The sequence below is a fragment of the Bemisia tabaci genome, chromosome 3 (genome assembly GCF_918797505.1).
Source record: "Bemisia tabaci chromosome 3, PGI_BMITA_v3".
In the NCBI taxonomy this organism is placed as follows: Eukaryota; Metazoa; Arthropoda; class Insecta; order Hemiptera; family Aleyrodidae; genus Bemisia; species Bemisia tabaci.
Genome location: NC_092795.1, coordinates 38,300,194 through 38,320,805, shown reverse-complemented (window position 1 = coordinate 38,320,805; position 20,612 = coordinate 38,300,194). Strand labels below are relative to the sequence as shown.

The 20,612-nt window shown below is 38.9% G+C and overlaps 1 protein-coding gene across 1 annotated transcript; it reads right to left on the bottom strand.

Annotated features, from left to right (window-relative positions):
* Positions 1 to 1,629: 1,629 nt before the first annotated feature.
* On the bottom strand, positions 1,630 to 20,215 carry LOC109038955 (uncharacterized). Its single transcript, XM_072297581.1, has 3 exons — positions 20,198 to 20,215; positions 17,753 to 19,024; positions 1,630 to 2,428 (listed from the first exon to the last, which is right to left on the bottom strand). The coding sequence occupies exons 1-3, from the start codon at positions 20,213 to 20,215 to the stop codon at positions 1,730 to 1,732; spliced, it is 1,989 nt and encodes a 662-aa protein (XP_072153682.1). The 3' UTR covers positions 1,630 to 1,729.
* Between the last annotated feature and the right edge of the window lie 397 nt (positions 20,216 to 20,612).

Sequence of the window (20,612 nt, the reverse complement as noted above, 5' to 3'; positions counted from 1 at the left end):
TCCTTTTTCATCCGAGGAAATTTGAAGTATTTCCTGAATTGTTAATTTGTGTATAAAAGGTGTCCAAAAATACAGCACAGGCTTTAAGGGGAGGTAAATGGAAGACGGTATCAAAATGTGGTTTCGTGTGAATCTAAAATCCTATATCCTACATGTATGAATTAAAATCAATCTGCATGAGCTCTGTTGTACTTGTGACGGATCAATATTTCATTTGTATTTGACTGTTTCTTGAAAATAATATTCTCCAGTTCTATCGAAACACCATTTAATGTAAATGGTATATTTTGCAGAATTCATTCTGTGTGTCTTTTCCTTTCGAAAATTAAACCATTTTTTATTTTATTTTCATTTAAATTTATTTTATTTTTAATATTTTTTTTAAAAAAATTATATTACTGTTTTTTAATTTAGTCTCGAGGAGTCAATGTGACATGTTATTTTATGGATTCTGTAACTCAGACGATTTTTGGCCGAAAGAGATGACATTTTTGTTAGTTTAAAATTAATTACAAGGAACTGAAAAGACAACAAACCACGTTTTCATGCCTGTTTCCGTTCGCTTCCCTTAAAAAAAAGTGTGCCGTGCATTTAAGACACCTAATGTGTACCTAGATTGTAAGCAAATATGTTAATTAATTATGTTTTCTCCGATTTTAATTACTCTTATTTGAATTCAATAATATTCACTCAACTGATATCAAATGACTGTGACTATTTTTATCGCATTCCTTACAACATATTTACAAACGCTCATATGCTTATTTTTTGTTAGTTATGTCATTGATCTCAAAACTAGTGGAATTCGTAAAAAAGGGCCATCGTTAAAAATACTTGAACGAAATAGTAAGAACGTAGAAATTAGAAATATTTTGAAAGCCCAAAGCTTTTAAATTCTGTTTACAGAGCAAACTTATTCTTCGATATATTTCAAGCATCGCATTATAATCTGTGGTGTATTCAAAAAGTACACCTGTCAAGAGACTTGAACGAAAAGGTAAGAACGTAGAGACTAAAAAAAAACTTGTTCATGTTCACTGTCCTCCTATGGTGGGGAGGAACAACAGCGTCTATATGACAGATTTTCTTATACTGAGTTGCTCTTCGTGGTAAAAATAATCTAGGTTTTTTATAAAACAATTTTGACGACTTTCTGCCGAAGGATAGCGGATTAAATCTTGTCCTTCTTTCAATCGAATAATTGTGCATTCCTATCACCTCCTTTTAAATAATTTTGGATGTTTCTCCTCCCATCGAAGATAAAATGAACCGCGTTTAACAGAAAGGAACCAACCCACATCAGCCATTGCCAAATTTAATTGGGAAATTTTATTTTTACATGAAAACCGTTGTGCGGATTTTCGTGCACGTTTCAGTGAATTTTCTCCATAGTGCAAAGCAAATTCCTGAGCACTTCCAAAGGAATTCGCACAACCGTTCTCGTGTAAAAAAAATTAAATTGCCTAGTAAAATTTGGCAATAGCGGATGTGATTTGGCTCCTTTCTGCTGGACGTGGTCCAATTGAAACCTACCAAAAAATACTTTGTATTCTCATAGAATCTAGATCCCGTTTGATCCAGAAATAGGAGGGTCACTCTGCGACTGAGGAAAAAAAAATCAACTAAATATTTAGAAAGTTTGTACAAAAAGGACCCTATATTTAATTTTTGATTTACAAAAGACCTTAAAAGCTAAGAAGGAAGAGAGGAAGACAATAAACAAGCGAGATCAATGATAGGACGAGTAACCACCATGCAGGCTCAGGCCGGAGAAGTCTCCGTGGCCGTAGCTGCCGTAACTTCCGTAGCTGCCGTGTCCGTAGCCGTGTCCGTAACCGTGAGACTTCTCAATGTAGACTGGTTGCGGGTATGGGACTGGCACGTGCTTCTCAACGGCGACTGGGTAGGGCTTGGGCACTGGGTATGGCACCGGGTGAGCGACGGGCACCTTGACCGGAACGTGAACTGGGTAAGGCACCGGCTTCTCAACGGGGTAGGGTACTGGCTTCTCGACGGCTACTGGGTAGGGTTTGGGTACGTGGACGGGGTACGGCCTGTCGACGGGGACGGCGACCTTGACGGGGACGGGAACTGGGACGTGTTTCTCGACGTGGACGGGATAGGGTTGGGGGACTGGAACCGGGACGGCAACTTCCTTGGTGAGGGTGGTTGTGACGTGAGATACGTGACCGTGACCGTATCCGGAGCCGTAGCTGCCGTAGCTTCCGTAGCTGCCTAGTCCGTGTCCGAAGGAGTCGAAGGAGTCGTGGCCGTAGCCGAGTCCGTAGCCGGAGTAGGAGTCGTATCCGTAGCCTAAGCCGAAGAGACCTCGCTTGTCTTGCTTCTTGCCATCTTTTTCGGCCTCCTTAGTTGTGGTTTTGTCTTCTGCGTAGACAAAGCTGGCTAGCGCCAGAGCAGTAAGCAAGGTCTGAAACAAGATTAAATTTTTGTTAGTTCTATACTCAAAGATACGAGGGAAAAATTAGAGTAAAACTTTAACTAAACGATGGACTTTATAAGTTGGACCGCGTTTCAAAGAAAGGAACCAAAGCCACATCAACTATTGCCATTTAACTGGGCAATTTAATTTTATACATGAAAACGGTTGTGCGGATTTTCGTGGAAATTTCAGTGAATTTTCTCCATGGTAAGAGGTAAATTTTTTTAAATTTTCAAAGGGATCCCCACAAACGTTCTCACGTAAGAAATTAAATTGCTCAGTTAAATTTGGCAATAGCTGATGCGACTCGGTTCCTTTCTGTTAAACGCGGTCCATTTAGGTGTGGCATGAATAAAATAATTATTTGTACAACCGATGAGCCTTCTGTCTCCACACGGTCATGGGTAACACCCATAAGCTTTGATGACCAGTTATTTAAGTAACCGTTAGTAAACCAAGTTTGTGAAATCGCACAATCATTGTAAATCACTTTCATAAAGTGAATCCATACTTTGACTCAGGGTACGAGGGGTTCTGATCCTAGATAGGAGTTCTTACAAAAAAAAGCAATTGCCAAAAAAGAGTTTTATGCTTTTCACATGCAATTTGTAAAAATGTAGACGTATCTTTTGAATTCAATGTAAATAATTGGAAGAACATATGAACATATAAGATATAAAAAATCTCTTAGGTGCAGGAGAAAAATTGTCCAGAACCAATCTTACATTGTGCGGCAAAAAAACTTTTTTCCTAAGAACGATTTTGGAACGATCTGGTAAACTAAAGAACTGATATTGATATTAGTATCAATGAGATATTTCACGAGCTATTTTACAGCAGAATCTCGCAGATATCAGAGGCTATTAGTCCAGAAAGTTTCACCCAGAAAACGGGTCAGCGGTTATGTCAGCTCCATTTCTCCGCGAAAAGACCAAAGCACGATGTTTTGACCTCCGTCTACCCTAGTCTAAATCAAATCGAGGGTCACTCTTGCATACGACTGGTCTTGATCGTAAAATTTAACTGCAAATAACCCGAGTGCTCCCAATCATTATGGATTTACTCCCGTCTTGGAACCATAAATTTCGCCACGCTGTTCCACGATGCCAAACCTGATTTGAAAAATTCCTTCTCGCATTATTTTGTGCGACAAACTCAACTAAAACCACGACCGGATGGCAATCTTGATTGTCAAAATGCATGAAACTTCCCGTGTGAGTAACCGTAAACTGAGCGTGTTTCATGGAAATCTAGCAACTGGCTAGGTACAGGTAGGAATGCAATATTTCTTCACCCAAAATTGAGCTGTGACGCAACCTTGGACCACCGAGACTGTGAACCTAGCACCAAACACCTAATTATCGACCGGAGACGTGGGATGCTGGAGCAAGCTGACAACAAGGGTCATTGTATGACCTCCAACGTTGCCATAAAACGGGAAATTGCCCAATTTCGGTGCACGTAGAGGGTTATTATGAGCTGTGATGGCTACGTGCTCGGACCCTGCTAAGAGCGTTTTATTGGGTTAATTGAAAAGTTGCCTTGGCACTGCGGTTAGCATTGCAGCATCTGAAGGCACGAACGAACTGCGGTAAGAAGCTTGGGACAGGTAAGTTCGTGAATTTAAGGCTGACTTCATGGATATCTTTTGCATTGATTTGAAGGTGAAGTGAGGAAAAAGGGGCAATCAAAAAACGTTGGACAGTTGTCGGTCATTAAACAGCAAACCTCGATGCTGAACTTCCGACTGTTCTATTCATAGTTCATTTTTTTTTTTTTTTTTGTTTTTTTTTTTAAAACAGTCACTCTTTTTATTAAAAATTTCTGCGTAAGTGGAAAGATCTAAAAATCAGCTCGATTAAAAACTGGATTTTAGTGATTTTTCACCTCCTACACATTTAAATGAGCACTTTATTCTTGATTTTTTAAAAGTTAAAAATCTACTTTACAGCATGACATTCAGAGGATATTGATTTACTCAATGGTGCCTTTTTGCGGCTTGAATTCAAGAATGCTCAGAGTCAATTTGTGATTTTTTTTTCAAATTATTTTCAGGGAAAGTAGCATTCACTTTTGATGTTTTCTGGAAGACAAAAAAACGCAAACGCAAAACTAATAGGAGTTGAAACATTTTTCTCCCAACTTAGGTGGCATTGTAAGTATGAATGCATCAAAGTTGGAAATCTTTACTTTAAAAAAGGCAAGATAAAATAGCTGGGTAATTAGTAAATCAGGGCGAGGGCTATTGTTTCCATCGTCTTTGTTTTTTAACAAATTATTGAGAAATAAAGCTGTTTCTCTAAAAAAGATGCAAAATTTCTCAAGAAAACCTCAAGTATTCCCTATTGTGCGCCATTCAGCACCAATAATCAGGAAATCAATATTCATAAAATAAATCTTTATGAATTAAGGTTCTTATAGCCTTCTTAAAAACTTAGGAAATGTGCATCCGGACGCAAAGAAGGCTATAGGAATCACTGAAATTCAGTTTTTACAAAACTTGTATTGCCTAATGAAATTTTGTATTCTCATATGTGACAGACTGCAGTGTGTTGTAACTTTTATGCATTCTCGAAAATGTTTCAAAATTTGAAAATCAATAGTTGGTCGATCGCTTTTCGAATCGCTCTCGCAAGTGAAATGGAATCATATTTGATAAAGTGCATGTCTAATAAAATTGCTGTCCCGCCAAAAATGTATGAAAGAAGAAAATACATGACAGATTTTTAGACATGAGACTGAAAGTAGAGCTCGAAGAGAGAAGGCCACCCTTAAGATTACCTCTTTAAAATCATATATCGAAGAGAAAGGTACCCAGCGGTTGAGCTGGAGCTGTAAAAGCTCTTAAGGTATCCCGTAGATGTTTCATACGTAAAACTGTGCAAAATTCACGTTGAACATGATAGGTTTTTCTCAAATTGACTCTTTAACGCAAAACCAGCGCACTACAACTCGCACATTTTTAAAACCGCGTCTGTGATTGCTTATTTCTTAGCTTTTGTTAAGCAGGTCCTCCCAAAGAGAGATGCTAGAAAGTGAAATCGAATTATAAACAAATAATCTTGCAAACTTTTGCACATCTTTCTCACGGTATGATTTTCATCGTTTCATTTCTGCGACATGCAGAAATAAAGGTAGAACAAACACATGACAACACTCAACATCATTCAAGAGAAACACTTTGCAAGATTTTGGGTATGCTAAGGTTAGGCTCTCTTTCGTCTCTCTCCGAGAAATCCAAATTTCTGAAAAATAATGAAAAAAGTGCTGGCAAGCGTGGTACATTTGAAAATGCCTGATTTGAAGTGTGCAAAAGCTGTGTTAAGAACTGAATTGAAATACATTTTTTCTCGTGATTTTCGTGCGCTATTACCCCATTGTTACACGTATCATCAGTATCCTGCCGCATCTCTAGTTCACTGCAGACCCGTTCTGCCGTGCTAAGGAAGAACGCCGTATGAATCTTCAGGCATTGCCAAATTTCTATTTATTAAACACGAATTACCTGGTAAATTTATGAATAGTTTTCTTCCAATTTTTCAGAAAATGTTGTTTGGAATTTCACCTAAAGTTTCTGAAAATTTCAAGGAAAAATATTCATAACTTTCCTCAAAAAGTAACATTTTATCGGAGGGAATTTGGCAACTCTCAAATGTTCATATGGCGTTCTTCCTTAGCATGGCAGCGTTGGACCGTGTTGGGTCAAAACTATTCCTACCCCCCCCCCCCCCCCCCCCGATCACCGAAAAATGTTTTTTTTTCTTTCTTTCTGCTTACTTCGGTCCAACTTTACTTGGTGCGTGAGGAGGAAATCTGAGAATTTGTAAAGGTACAATATTCTGTAAAATTGTCTTCTTTTCATGGTTGATTCATTGGAAAAATCATATTTAAAGAGAGGCTTTTAGCGCGGTTGTTACACTACGAGCGTCGCATGAACCTTATTCGTCGAGAGGGGGCAAAGGCACTGTGATAAAAATAAAAATATTCATTTTTGCAATCACAAACAGAGAACTTATCATGGGTCATGAGAATTTTTTGTTAAGTTTACTCAAAGAACGTTTGTATGCAGTAGGTATCTGATACGTCAGAGGCAGTTGGCAGAGGTTTTTCGGCTACTTCAGCAGGAAATTACTCGATATGTTTAAAAGAGGAGCTTTTGAGGTTCATAGATTAATGAGACCTCAGGGATGAAAATTTGATATTTAAATGGCTCAAAGGCCAAAAAACATTGAAAGCAGCTGTATTTCTGTCCCTTTTTCACGCATTTTGTGAAATAAATAAAGAAAAATGAATAAATTGCGACTGATTGCCGGTTGAACGAAAAAGTTAAGTCTACTTTTTTTCAAAAAAGAGAACAAAAAAAATTCAGTAAATTTAAATATGATTTGACCAAAAGTATTTCTAATTTAAAGATAAGCATGAAGTAACTTATTTATATGCTCAAATTTAGTTAAAAATGCGTTAGTTTTAAAAAAGTCAAAAGGCTTTTTCGGACTTTAAATGATTTTTCCCGGAAAACCACGATGTGTTAATTACCGCATCACTTGGAAATTCCTTTACGATTATCTCCCCATGAGAATATTAACAGACAAGAAAAATGGCAATTTTGATCACTAGTATCTTTAATCTCGCAGAAATGTCCAGAAAAACACAGTACGACACAACATTCAATCTCAGTAGCATTCGTTACTTCACCATTAATTTTGTTTGATTAAAGAGCCACGAAACAAAATACGATAATAGTTTAGTTACGAAAAGAACGAAATGGAATTTAAAAGTGATCTAGTCAAGTTGTTGGTTTTTGGTTCCTAAAAATTGAATACTTTTGTCATCGGCACCCCTCTTTTCACTATCATTTAACATAAAACTATGGTAGGTAAGTTGGAATAAGCCACGAGATGAGATCCAAGAGTGATCTACTCAAATTCTTCGTCTATTGGTTTCTAAAAATTGGATACTTTCGTTATCAGCACACCTCGTTTCACTATCATTTATTCCAATTGAAGAACCACGAAACAGAAACCTATGATAGGTAAGTTGGAATAAGCTACGAGATGAAATTGAAGAGTGATCTAGTCAAGTTGTTAGTCTCCTGGGCTCTAAAAAGTTGAAACTTTCGTTATCAGCACCCCTCGTTTCACCATCATTTATCCCAATTAAAAGGTCACTCAGCAAAAAACTACGGTAGGTAGGTTAGAATAAGCCACGATATGCAATCGTAGAGTGAGCTAGTCAAGTTCTTGTTCGAAGCGTTGGGTGTAGAGAAGAAAGACCACAAGAGAAGAGCGCTTAGCGCTTAATCCACAGGGCACAAGCCGGAGTCACGACACAACACAACCGAAGCGGGGGCACGAATCTCGGATTTGCAAGTAAACACTGAATTACCTTAGAGCAGATCATGGTGGTAGCGAAGGAGTAGGCGAACTATGATCCGATCCGGGGGCCGGTGAGTATTTATACGGGCAAAAGCTCGGGGGGCAATTAATTCATTAGCGGCCGAGGGCGAGGGTTGCGAAAGCCCTTTCCTAGCCCCCCCTTCCCGACGGGGGCTCGTGAGAACGGACCGCGGGGTTGCCGCCGAGAGCCGAGTGGTCATCGCGGGAAATCAGAGCACCGTGAAAAGTTGCCAAATCGTTTGTTTTGGATTTTTTTGGACCTGACTCCTTTGCATTGGATGGCGTGAATCTAAGTTTCGAGAACGGTGTTGCCGAGTTTGCTCCTTAAGTTTGTCGGCTAGAGGAGAAACTTTCCCGATGCTTGGCAATTCAATTATATATTTTCTGAAATTCAAGTACTTGTGTACGATTCCGATTAGTTCCTTACCTTTGCTTACATTTAAAAACAATTGGAACTATAAAGTAATTCGTCGTTGGGCTGACATGAGGGCGTGACTACATATTGAGATGAGCCTGGAAAAGCATTGCATTGTATGGAAGATAGGGTTCACTGTCGAGTGTAGTTACGCCCTCAGGTTGGGTAGTCGAGGAATTGAGGAATAACCTTTAAAATAACAAAGATATTACTTTATTTAGGTCCCAGCATAGGTAGGCAATTACATGAGGCACATGAATTAGACAATGCATTAATAAGATGTCTCCGTCATCACGGAGATATGGGTTGAAGCCTAATTGGCTTAAACACTTACTATCCATTTTTTCTCCAATTCTATCTGAACAATCTTGGAGAGGTGCCTCGACTGTGAACGTTTTTAATACAATACAAGCGTACAAAAAAGAACCATCTAATGATCCATTTTAAATGAAAATTTTCAAATTCTTCGGGATATGAACTTTTCAGGTAAAAGCTTTGTGCATTAGTGCTTTTCCACTTGCACCTTCGTATTTTTGCCTATACTGCAGCAGTTTAGAAGTTTCGAAGCTTTCAGTATGATAGTTTCTGATAGGGGTGTGTACAAAGAGTTGATCTATGGGAGAGTAAACGAATGCGCAAGATGATAGCAGAAACCTTCCTCTTTTGCAACTCCTAGAAAGCCCCCTTTAATTACCGCACCACTGTCTGTCTAATCTTGATGAACAGATTCCTGACACTCATCGTAATATCATATTTTTTAGAAGGACAATTACTTGGCGTCTTCTTGTGCCTAATAATACTCTGAAAACCGGGGGCAGGGAGGGAAATCGATCAATATTTTATGCATGAACGATAATTGGTGGTTCTCCAAGAAATAAAATGTGCAACATCACCAAACAAGAGATGAGTTTCTATAGTTTCACCATCGATATCAGTAATGAAGATCCTTTACGGTTTATTACCTATACAATTTCATGTATTTGTCTTGTTTCTAGCGCACAACTTACAAATCCCGCGGTGAGATTACCGGGTAAAAGATAGCGCATATGACTCAGTTTCAAAATCAAGAAGCGGCAACACAAAATAAGAGCTTCTGTTTGGCAGGTTCTTTTGATTGAAGTTTCATAATCAATGTATATTTTAGCGATCATGACAAGAAATTCACCAAGAAATTTGATATTGAGAACGGCATGGTTGAGCAACGCATTAGGAGGAGGGACTCCTTTGATCATTCCGGCGTAACGTCACTGACTGAAATCAAAGGCGAGGCGTAAATGATCGATCATCGTTATTTTCCCATTTAAGGCTGTGGTACAGAATCGATTATTAAAGTGTTCATTGCGAACTCTCTGTTTATCGATCTTTTTTCATAGGTTTAAATGGCAGATCAATCGATACACCGCAAAGCACGACAAGCCACTGAAAGAAATGGGTAGAATGTTATCATGCAGCTTAAAACAACTTAAGCCAGTTCCATATCTTACGACGCTATTTATCAAGCGCAGCGTGCTTCTGAATAAATTGAAAAATTATGGCGGGTCATTTACTTCGAAGGCATCAAATGACCACTGAGGAGTTAAGAAATCAAAGTATGCCTTACTTATTTATCAGTCCTGCTGAACACGAGAAAAAATTAAGAAATAGATTTAGTTTTCGATGTATATTTAAAAATATTCCTATTAAAGATTATCACAAAATCTTTTCTCAATTTTCTCCATTTAACTATTTTTCTATGGGACAACTTACTCAGCATAATCGGTGAAAGTATGACAAATTATAGTTATCTAGATCCTTATAAAAATCACACGGAACGTAAAAATACACACCTTCAAAAAAGTTTTAAAGAAAAATATTTAAGTAGTATTTGGTATATTTTTATGATTATTTTTTTGTCTTCTACAGTGATTTTATCAAAACACTGAAACACGTAGTTTTAGAACCTTTTAGTGATTTGGCACCCATGGCAAGTCACGGCAATTTTTTTTCTCCCCAATGAAAAGGACCGTTTGAAGCACGATTAAAAGGCAAAAAACGGACGCTCGTTAAAATGCCACCCAAATTTGGCGGCGATGTTTAATTTAATTCGGGCGAATTTTTTTTAGTAGTGACACAACCGATTGCTTCCTCTCTCCAGCACACTTGCAATGGACGTAAGGGCATGCTCCAGTTTCAGGACTCTGCCGCAAGAGGCGCCAACTCGAGTTGCTCATTGCTCAACTGTGAAGACATTTACATTCTTCCAACTTATTCGGGGCCCATCCAAACAGCTCTGTTTATTTAATTGTCAAAGTACAAGTAGACTCGAAACATCTATCCTTTGAAACTGGTTTGCAATCCGGCTTGAAAAAAAACTGGAGCACTTGTTGAGTCAAGATGATACCTCGAAGACTTACTTGTTGCAATACCTTTAATGACATCTGTTTAAAAGACTTGTCCCAAGTAAAAAACGCCTGTTTTGAACATTTGTCACTACTGGCAATTACCATGACCCAAGGATAGACATCTTGTACTGTGTGCCTCATATACCGCCGGATTCAATTCGAAGTGACCAAAAAATGTATTAAAAGGCAGAGTTTTATTGGTAAAAAGTATAGATATGTCTAATTTTATCAAACCAATGATTATTTTTCTTATTTTGTTGCACTCTTAATTAGTATTATAGTAAGTATAATTCAACAATGCAGTCAAAAACCACCTAAATATGAAGGCAAAATTATGAGAAATATAGATTGTCATCGAATGTCCCCATGCGGTGGATTTGCGTCAACCGTGGACTACCGAGAGAACGAAGTTCCAAAAGATAACTGATATTTTGACCAGCCTTTAAAAAATGAACTAAATGCTCAAATACGATTTTTCTCAGTGCAGTGATTGCGTTAAACATTTTACCTAGCATGTAAGGTACACCAAGATGCCACTCTGCTCGGGCATACATTACAACACAACCACCAATACCACTCAAAATTCTCAAAAATCTTCTGATGTCAAATCACGGAGAAGTCCACCACGTATTCGCACACAAACTTCGACCGAGAAACATTCGGACATAACTTTAAAATGTGCATCCCAAATGAATACCGCAGATCGGAAAACGAAAAAAAAATGCATTTCTCATGCGCATCGGAGACCTACCTTGCGAGTTATATTTAAAGTACGTCTTGGTCAAATTTTGCGCACGAATACTTATGCCCTATAGCGTGAATTGATGATTGGGGGAATATGAAAAGTACTAAAATCCAGAAATTATCTACTGAATGATTCTCTAACCGTTCTTCAAGAAGGTACAGTGCCATCTTAAGTAAACGTACGTGACGACACAGTAATCAAGATCGCACATTCCTCTACATGTCTATTTTGAAAGCAATAACACAGTTGAAAATTTCAGTGTTTGGTGTTGCTCTGTGTTAACTTTTGTTCCTTTTTTGAGTCAGATCAACCCAACCGACTGGTTGCTCAACACAATTTTGTGTCAAATCAACCCAAACCGTAAGTTACTATGAGACATCGTATCATAAAGAAACTGTCCTGTCGAGCTCATGCACTCTTGTTTCCCTCTCCATTCTCAGTAACTTGCGAGTGGCTGGTGAATTGGATTACCGTCGATGTGATCCACGTTCGTTCCTAGCGGGTGGCAACTAAATTTTAACGAAGTCGCAGATTTTCAACTCAAAGACTTTGCTCATTCGACACAGGGACACCTAACACAAAAAATCAACCAAGCGCTTGTGTTACTTCGTGTCTCACTTCCCAAATTAACGCAAGATCTTAGTTACTTTTTTTTCTGCGAATTTCCGCTCCTAGAACTTAAAGGAGTATTGGAGCTGTTGCCATATTTCTAAAGCCAATGGAGATGTTGCACGTGTGAGAAATTTGCGATTTGACTGTTGATTCTTATGTAAAACGTCGCGAGAAACACGATGGTACCACTGGTTTTCTCTGAAATCCCAAGCTTAAAAAAAAGCTCTCAAGTCGAGGCCAAAATGGAGGGGATCTCCCACGCTATACTGAGAGTCCACCTCTACATCAAGACAAACTCTCCATGCAAAGATAGGGAGCAAATACATTGACAGGGCTGCCACTTTATTTGGGGACTCAAAAACTGGAAACACGGCAACCCTGCTAATGTATTTGCTCCCTATCTTTGCATGGAGAATTTTTTTTTATGTAGAGGTGGAGTCTCAGGATAGCGTGGGATATCCCCACAGTTTTGGCCTCAATATGAGAGCTTTTTTGAGCTTTGGAGTTGATTTCAAAGAAAACCAGTGGCACCATCGTGTTTCTCGCGAACTTTTACAGAAGAATCTACAGTCAAATCGCAAATTCCTACCACATGAAACATCTCCATTCGTGCCCAAACTTCCTCTCTTCTACATGAGTTATCCTAGGAGGTAATTCATCTGCAGCGCGTCATACACGTGCGTATGCGTAACTGGCGAGGCGCGCGTGGTCATTGCTCTTGACACATTTCTCCGCACGAGACCGTGAGAGAGCCAAGTTTACAATCTTCCACTGCCGTCGCGCATCGGTCGCGGCCGGGGCTGAGAAGACCCGTCACGACACCTAACGTCCTTGGAAGTGAACTTTGAGCCGAACGCGCGCCCAGCAATGCAACAACCCTCTCGATCGCTCGTCACCGAATTGGCTCGTGCTTAGTGCGTATTTTGGAGCGCCAACCCCCCTTTGGATTATCAAAGTTTGCTTTTCAGACGATAGACTGCTGTCCAGCCGTATATTTAAAGTCTTGGTTTTATATTTTCTCTCAAAAACATAGCTCATCTTACATGATCAAGAATTTCAATATGGATTGAAATTCTTACGGAGTATGCTTTTGAAAGTCTTAAATTGTAAATCTTTTAATTTATCACTTATCTGACAAAAAATAAAATAGAATTGAGAGTACTTTCCACGAGACCTCTTTTCTATGTTGAAATTCTTCCTCTTGAAAGGCTCAGTCTTTGGCTCCCCAAAAAATAAAAAAATCCAATAAGTTGAGCAAAATATGGACTCTCAGAAATCATGAAACCGGGTCAGTTCTTTGTGATAAACAAATGCATTTATTTGTAAATGGAGATGAATAGGCACGCCAAAAGGAGAATAAAATCTAATCCAAATATGTGTCACACTTGTCACAGTGCAGCTCTCTGACCTTTCCCAGGACTGTCTTCTTCATCAAGATATGCTGAGGTTACATACACAAGGGAGTATGAAGAAAGTTTTGATATAAATGCTCTTTGAAAACTGGTTTATAAGACATTCAAAATTTATGACAGCACTCCATACATGATAATATTTTTAAAGATTTTTGGGCCCTTTAAGTTACATGACATTTTGGCGAGGCGCAATCAGCGATCTTATGACCCTGGACAAAATTGTTCTCGGTACTGGATTTAATTTAATGCACATTGCTGGAAAGTTTGCATTTAGCTGATAGGAATTTAATGAACAAGACAAAATAAAATGCTCATTAGAGCACTTTATGGTATTGTTTGAAGGTTTATCGTGGGTGAAAACCAGTAAATAACCATGAACTAATTTTAATTTTGAAAACAAGAAATAAAAAAGTGATACAGCAGAGAGATCATTTTTGGAATAGTTTTGGATGTACTCTTAATATTTTCTCCAGTTTGGGCCGTTTGTAAATTACATCATCTTTCGAACTATGCAAATGGACCCTATCCTTCTTTGCACCGCATCTCATTTGTCACTCATGCCCGACTCTCCTTTAAAAATCAAGTCACACTTTGCTTCGTATCATCTTCTTAGTTTTTATAATAGAGATTCGTCTTTTTTTTTACAAACTTTATAAAACCCGACATTTTTCATGAAATTACGTCATGAAAAATGTGTCCTTTCTTCCCTCCCTGCCTCTCCTTTGGATTTTATGAACATTTCAACAATCTATGGGCATTTTCAGTTCCATTAAAGCTTCTCTGACATGTTAGGTGCTGAGTCCACTCTGTATCAAACAGGAGTTATGGATGAGAATAGATAGCTGTGATTTTTGTTTTTTGGCACGATTTTTGTGCTCCCACTTTAGCCGAGAAAAAAAAGCGAGCTCAAGAGCCATCATAAATCAAGGGGGATATAAAGACGTTGAAAGTGCCTCGTCCCACTAACCTTCGCCCAATAAAGGACCGAGTCAGAAAAAAAATCAAATCGGCGTTAATCGGTTTGGGCTACCTTTTGCATTGTATGATCGTTAGAAGTTGAGCAAGTTCCTCCTTTACGAGCCTCTGCTAAATGATTTTTCTTTATTGTTTATTTTACTATATTTTTTCTACCATTTGCCCAATCAGTTACCACTGGTATTGCGATTAACTCCAGTTGTATTTTAAAAGAAAGAAACACAATTTAAAAGGTGCACGCTTTAATATCCATATAAAATTCATAAGGTTAAAAATCACGCAAAAAACTAGATCAAGTGCTTAATTTAAACAAGTAGAGGCCAGAAAAAATGAGACTCACATACTTGACCTTTATACATTACAAATTCCCCAAATTCTAACAACTAGATGAGATTTTTTAACAATCAGACGAAAATTATTGTATCTTACAACATACTTGAAAGTTATCGACGTGACAGATAGTAAGACGGTAGTGTGTTAAAACTTTTTTTATGTGAAGAAAACTTAACAATAATTTGTATTTTTATCCAAATAAGTGGTAACTTTCAACTATGTCCTAAATATCAGAGAGAGCGAACAGCAGAGGATTTTAAACTTTGTTTGTTCATTGTTAACCGTCAATCTGATAGATAAAATAATATTTGGGTGAGTTATCAACAGACCAGCAACTTTAACAATAATAATTCTTTGCGCCGTTCCTCAAGTGCACAGAGATAAAACCGAATTATTTACAACACAATTAAACTTAGAGGCACTACTTAATTGGTACATAAATAGTGTTGGTACTCAATTGGTTTATAAATACAAAGTTTAAATTAAGGGTTTCGATTATTTTCGAGTAAATTAAACAAATGAACGATTACTCTATTGTATGCTCTGGTAAACTTTGACAGTAGAATCTGTGTTCCAAAATACCATAGACCTAAAGCCGGCTGTAAGATCTCCAATAGCCTCTATAGTCGGCTACCTAATTTCTAATAGCCTTTTAAAGCCGATGGCGATTAAGCAACAGCCAGGCGAAAAAGTGTATGCTAAACGTTACTAATTACGGATGCTAGGACTTAGTGAGTTTTTGGACTACTGCTCTCTTTTGAAGCCGTAGTATCTTGATTTAATTTGCGAGGAAAGCTCCGTACTTTTGAAGGATGCCTGCATTCTTAATATGTTGGAGCGCCTTCAATTTCGTATGATACTGTGCAATACCTCTGGTGTGAAATAGTTGCTTCAGGCGCCGTGGCACGCTGCGGCGCGGCGGGCGGGCAGAAAGCGCCTACAAACCTAACAGGAATACTTCACGCATTGCGCAATGCGTGAAGTATCCCTGTTAGGTTTGTAGGCGCCAGTGCGTCGCCGCTCCGCTTTGTATTAGGCTCTAATATTTAATCTCGCGGAGTCAGTGCTTTTCAACTCATGATTTTGAAATGTTTGCACACTCTGTATGGATTATTCTCATTTTAATTTATGAAAAAATATGTATTAAAGGAAAATATAATGTGTGTTTTGTAAATATTAAGGTGATTCCGTACAAACTTAAGGATTTACAAAGCACACGAATTTCTACACAATTTCTTCTAGCCTTTTATACCCGATGACGATAAAGCAACAGCCAAGCAATAAAGTGTAAAGCCCGGCGATAGGAACTGTAGCCCGGCTGCATAATTTTTTATCGCTTCGTGTAGCCCGGCCGTATGATTTTCTCAGCTTTCTACGACCAGCTGTATGATTTTCTATGGCCTTCTTTAGTCGGCCATAAGTACTCCTGTGGTATTTTGAAACGCAGCTCCTACCGCCAATTTTTACCAGGGTGTGTATTTCAGATGGATCCACATTTTTCTACCATTTTGTCTCCTCGCAATTATATTCTTGGTTTTAAATCCTAAGAATGTAGAGTTTATGCGTTAATTGGCACAATACATTTCATTAGTGTGAAAAAGGTTAGTTGTGGTGAGGTTATATCGCAGAAATGGCACTTAACCTTAAACCATTTCAAAATTGCAGAATTCATTTGCCTGTAATGTGCAATAGTTTGTGCCGGTGACCCACCACCATACAACAAGGGACGAGTGCAAGGCGCACCGCCTCCAGCCCTGACTGGATGGCGGTTTGCTGCCACCACAAAGTTTTCACAATGAGTCACTGACGCGTTCATAAACATAAGTGTATATGTTTATGTGTATACGCATAAAAAAGTTCTTTTACTTGACCAAAAAATGAATTTACGAAACCGCTAAATCTTCGCAAAAAATGATTTATCACATTACTTATTACTGAGATAATTTAATATTGGCACTAAATCTAGGATGACTGAGCATGAAAAGTTTGATTAATTTAACCTAATAAGTTACCATAAATTGTAGTACATACAAAACGCAAAATGTCTGAGGCGCAAACATGCCTTTTTCAACGCTAATGACACAAAAAATCACGTTCTTGCAAATCTTGCGATCATAATATAGGTCTTAAAGTGCATTAATGGGAATAGTACAGAAGAATTATTGATGGAGAAAATTGAGTAGTACAATCATGCCAAAAACCTTATTTTGCACTCAGTATTAAGGAATGCTTAATATAATAAGAGATGTAAATAAACAAATTATTTGTTGAAGAATCTAAATTTGTAAGGCATACACATACAATAGAATGAAACAAAATGTAACTATCTAGGAAGTAAGATACCTGAGCATCAAAAACTCCAAGATCGAAATCGTATCGGGGAAAGCGAATAAATTTCGGTATACATTAATCGCCGAATGTGTTCAAATCAAATTATATGACAAACACACAGTGTGAATTTTGCAGTAATAAACCCTAGTTTTGAGAGCTATCCAATATTTTTAAATCCATTAAGTTTACACCTCATTTTCGAACTGAAATTCAAAGCGTTTTTTCAATCTCATGAATATGATTATACCACAGTTATTTTCCCGTCGCAAACTCAAATCTCGATTTTTTAGTCCAATTGGGCGAAAATCGCACTCCTAAATAGTGCGCTACCTTAAATTAATATACCCTCTTTAACAGCCACAAATGCATATTTGTCAATAAACTAGATCCCTCGTAATTTTATATAATTTGGCCATCGTAAGTTCAAAGGTTGGTCATAGAAAAGACGTTCAGATAAAGAAATAGTATGCCATCTAATTGACTTGAATGAAGGAAGAGTCGTTAGACCTCAAGTTGGTGGTAAAATTCATACTATTTCTTAAGCTCACATTCTTAAAGTGAACTGTGAGGGAACATAATTATAAGAAGATAAAATCTCCAGCAAAATTGGAGATACAGAATAGGCACATTAGCCCATTATCTTTTGTAATCTATTATTTGCAATCTGCCGTCTGTCTCGATATCCACAAGTTAAAGGCATAGTGGTATTTCAGGAACGACTTATCTGTGTCATGTGAGCCTCATCGCTGTAACTGGGACTCTCGTAGTTCTCGGGAGCGCCGATGTTGGGACTACTCGTATCACTGCTGCTGCTATGTTCACCGTCCAAAGTACTGACCACTTCCGGGTGTTCTGAATAACTTCCAACGGGTCCGTAGGGCACTGACCCTGCAGAGATGCCTCCGTACTTACCGAGCCCACCTGCAGTATTAGCAAAACCACCCATCGCATTAATGTAGGTCGGGTTGTGGTACTTGGTGGGTGGTGTATGCCCAGAGCTGCTCGGTGGATACCACCCACTACTACTAGGTGGATACCATCCACTACTACTACTACTACTAGGCGGATATATACTCCCACTACTGCTAGGTGGGTACACACTTCCGCTACTACTGGGCGGTAACGGATACGAGTGTCCGCCACCTGAACCTCCGATATACACCGGGATTGTCTTCTTTATATACACCGGCTGTGGGTATGGCACGGGCACAGGTTTGGATACGGGAACTGGATACGGCTTGGGCACAGGGTACGGGACCGGGTGTGAGACTGGGACTTTGACGGGGACTTTGACCGGGTACGGGACTGGCTTTTCCACCGGGTACGGCACTGGTTTCTCGACTGTCACTGGGTATGGTTTGGGGACGTGGACTGGGTATGGTCGGTCGACTGGAACTGCATACGGGACTTTGACTGGGTACGGGACTTTCTTCTCGACCGGGACTGGGTACGGCTGCGGGACGGCGACCGGGACTTCCTGATGGATGGTGACGGCTTTGACGACCCCGTGGCTGATAGGCTGACCCAGTTTGTAGCCGTAGTTGAAGCCGTAGAATGGAGCTGGGGCAGGAGCGTGGTTGTAGACCCCGCCGGGGATCCCGCTGAACTTGACTCCGTGGCCGACGGCGTAGCCGCCCAAGGTGTGGCCATAGCCTCCGGGGATTCCGTAGGCAGCCGGCGCGTAGACAGAGGGTCCGTAGTAGCCGGTGCCTTGGCCGAGACCGTAGCCCACGCCGAAGATGCCCCGCTTTTGAGTTTTTGTGTCCTCCGAGGTTGAATTGAGGTCCTGATCGTGGTCTGGGAGGACTACCACTGTCACGTTGCTGTATGCGTTGTCTTGATCCGAGAAGGCTGGCTCCGTCGAGTCCTCTTCGCTGATCGCACCGATGACGAAAGACAAGATGAGGAAATTTCCCTGTAACAAACAAGGTGTTTCATTAGATGATGTGAGACAAAGGGAATTATGAATGATGGGAAACTGTATCTATGGCTAGGTACCGATACCGCCTATCTGCAAACTGAAAATTTTGCAAGACGAAGAGGAAACTTCGCCATTTTTATAATTTTGAGGTTAGATTTTTATTTTTTTTTTCAAAAATTACAGTGCCATTACTACGATACTGCGCTGCCCCACAAAATTGGAAAAAACGGAAATCGTCAGTTTTACGTATTTTATACTGCGGAATGCGGCAAATTTTGCCAAACTTGTCAGTTAAGCAGTGTTGTTTCTTAGCTCTTGGTATGATATTAATAATGTTTCAGTGATGAGATGCTCAACATTTGGAGTGGACTGAACGAAAAAACTCTGGGCCTAAAAGTTGTGATTCCGAAATACATTGAAGCATCCTCCACTTCGTGTTCAGAGGCCATTAGTTCCGTAATTACGAGACTTAGAAGACAAAGCTCTTGAATCGAGAGCAGACAGCATCACTCTATGTGTAACTCGTAACTACGACTACAAAGTTCAGAGCCCCTGAATTATTATCTTTCTTGTAATTAAAGGTATTTAGGTTCAAGATTTTCACTTATATGTACATGAAAATTAGTGCCAACTAAAAATATTTGTGTTCAAAATTTAATAATAATGAAATCTTGATTCTAATGAAAAAAGTCGCACTTCGATTGCCGATTTCATTTTCCATGAACGTTCCAATATTATGTTTACCAAACTACCAAAAATATATGTTCTGCTTTCTGTTCTCTAATTGAAGAACATACAAAACATTTGGAAAGTCCAAATCGATTTAAGTAATTGTGTTTTCTAAACTTCTCAACACCTGATTAAAATTTTCACTCCTGAAATTGTATAAAAAAAAAAAACCTCTAAGCCTCAATTTTACCATGGAATCATCCTTCCCATGGCTCGCTGAAAGTAACTCTGTTTAGGTAACGTGTAAAATACTTAGCGGATTTCATGAAGCTTGCTCTAAACCTCGGGCCTTGCAACGTGTTTGTGATCTCAACGTTGGGATACAACTATTCGTACTCAGTGACTGTCGGTGTTGCGTCAAAAAAGTTGAAGGCGTTCTTTACTGTTTTTGCCCGCGCGGTGCTGTAGCAATACGCTTGGCGACGCGCCCTAGCAATTCACTCACAAATATGTTGCTCTTTGGCATTATTTACATTCATTTATTTTTTGGCACGACTAAATAAATACCTCCTTTTTCTGACCCATCAATACTTTATTTCATAAAAGGAGAAAAAACGAAAGAAAAAGAGAAAATAAATCTAATACAAATTAATGATAAAGCACTGTTTATCGCAAAAAGAATGACGATCGAACCATACAAATTTCATTGTCTTTCGTCTTTATTTGCAATGGCTGGCCAAAATTAATCCGCTTAAAAGTACCCAATATAAAAAAATCTATCCTGAAAAACAATTTTATTGTTATGAAAGTATGAGATTTTGAGTCAAGATCAAGCTGAGTTGCACCCACTGCCCAGGAAAGATATGCTCGGTTTGAACGCAAAAAATATGCAATATGCTTTGCAGTGATGGTATTTCATTCAATGCGAAATTCCTTAACCTCCGTGCAATACTAGGTAAAATTGGACGTCTTTATGCTACAA

Coding starts and splice junctions, on each gene's coding strand:
- LOC109038955 (XM_072297581.1), bottom strand. Junction 2,429..17,752: donor TGACACAGATAAGTCGTTCC/TGAAATACCACT, acceptor ATCTTGTTTCAG/ACCTTGCTTACTGCTCTGGC.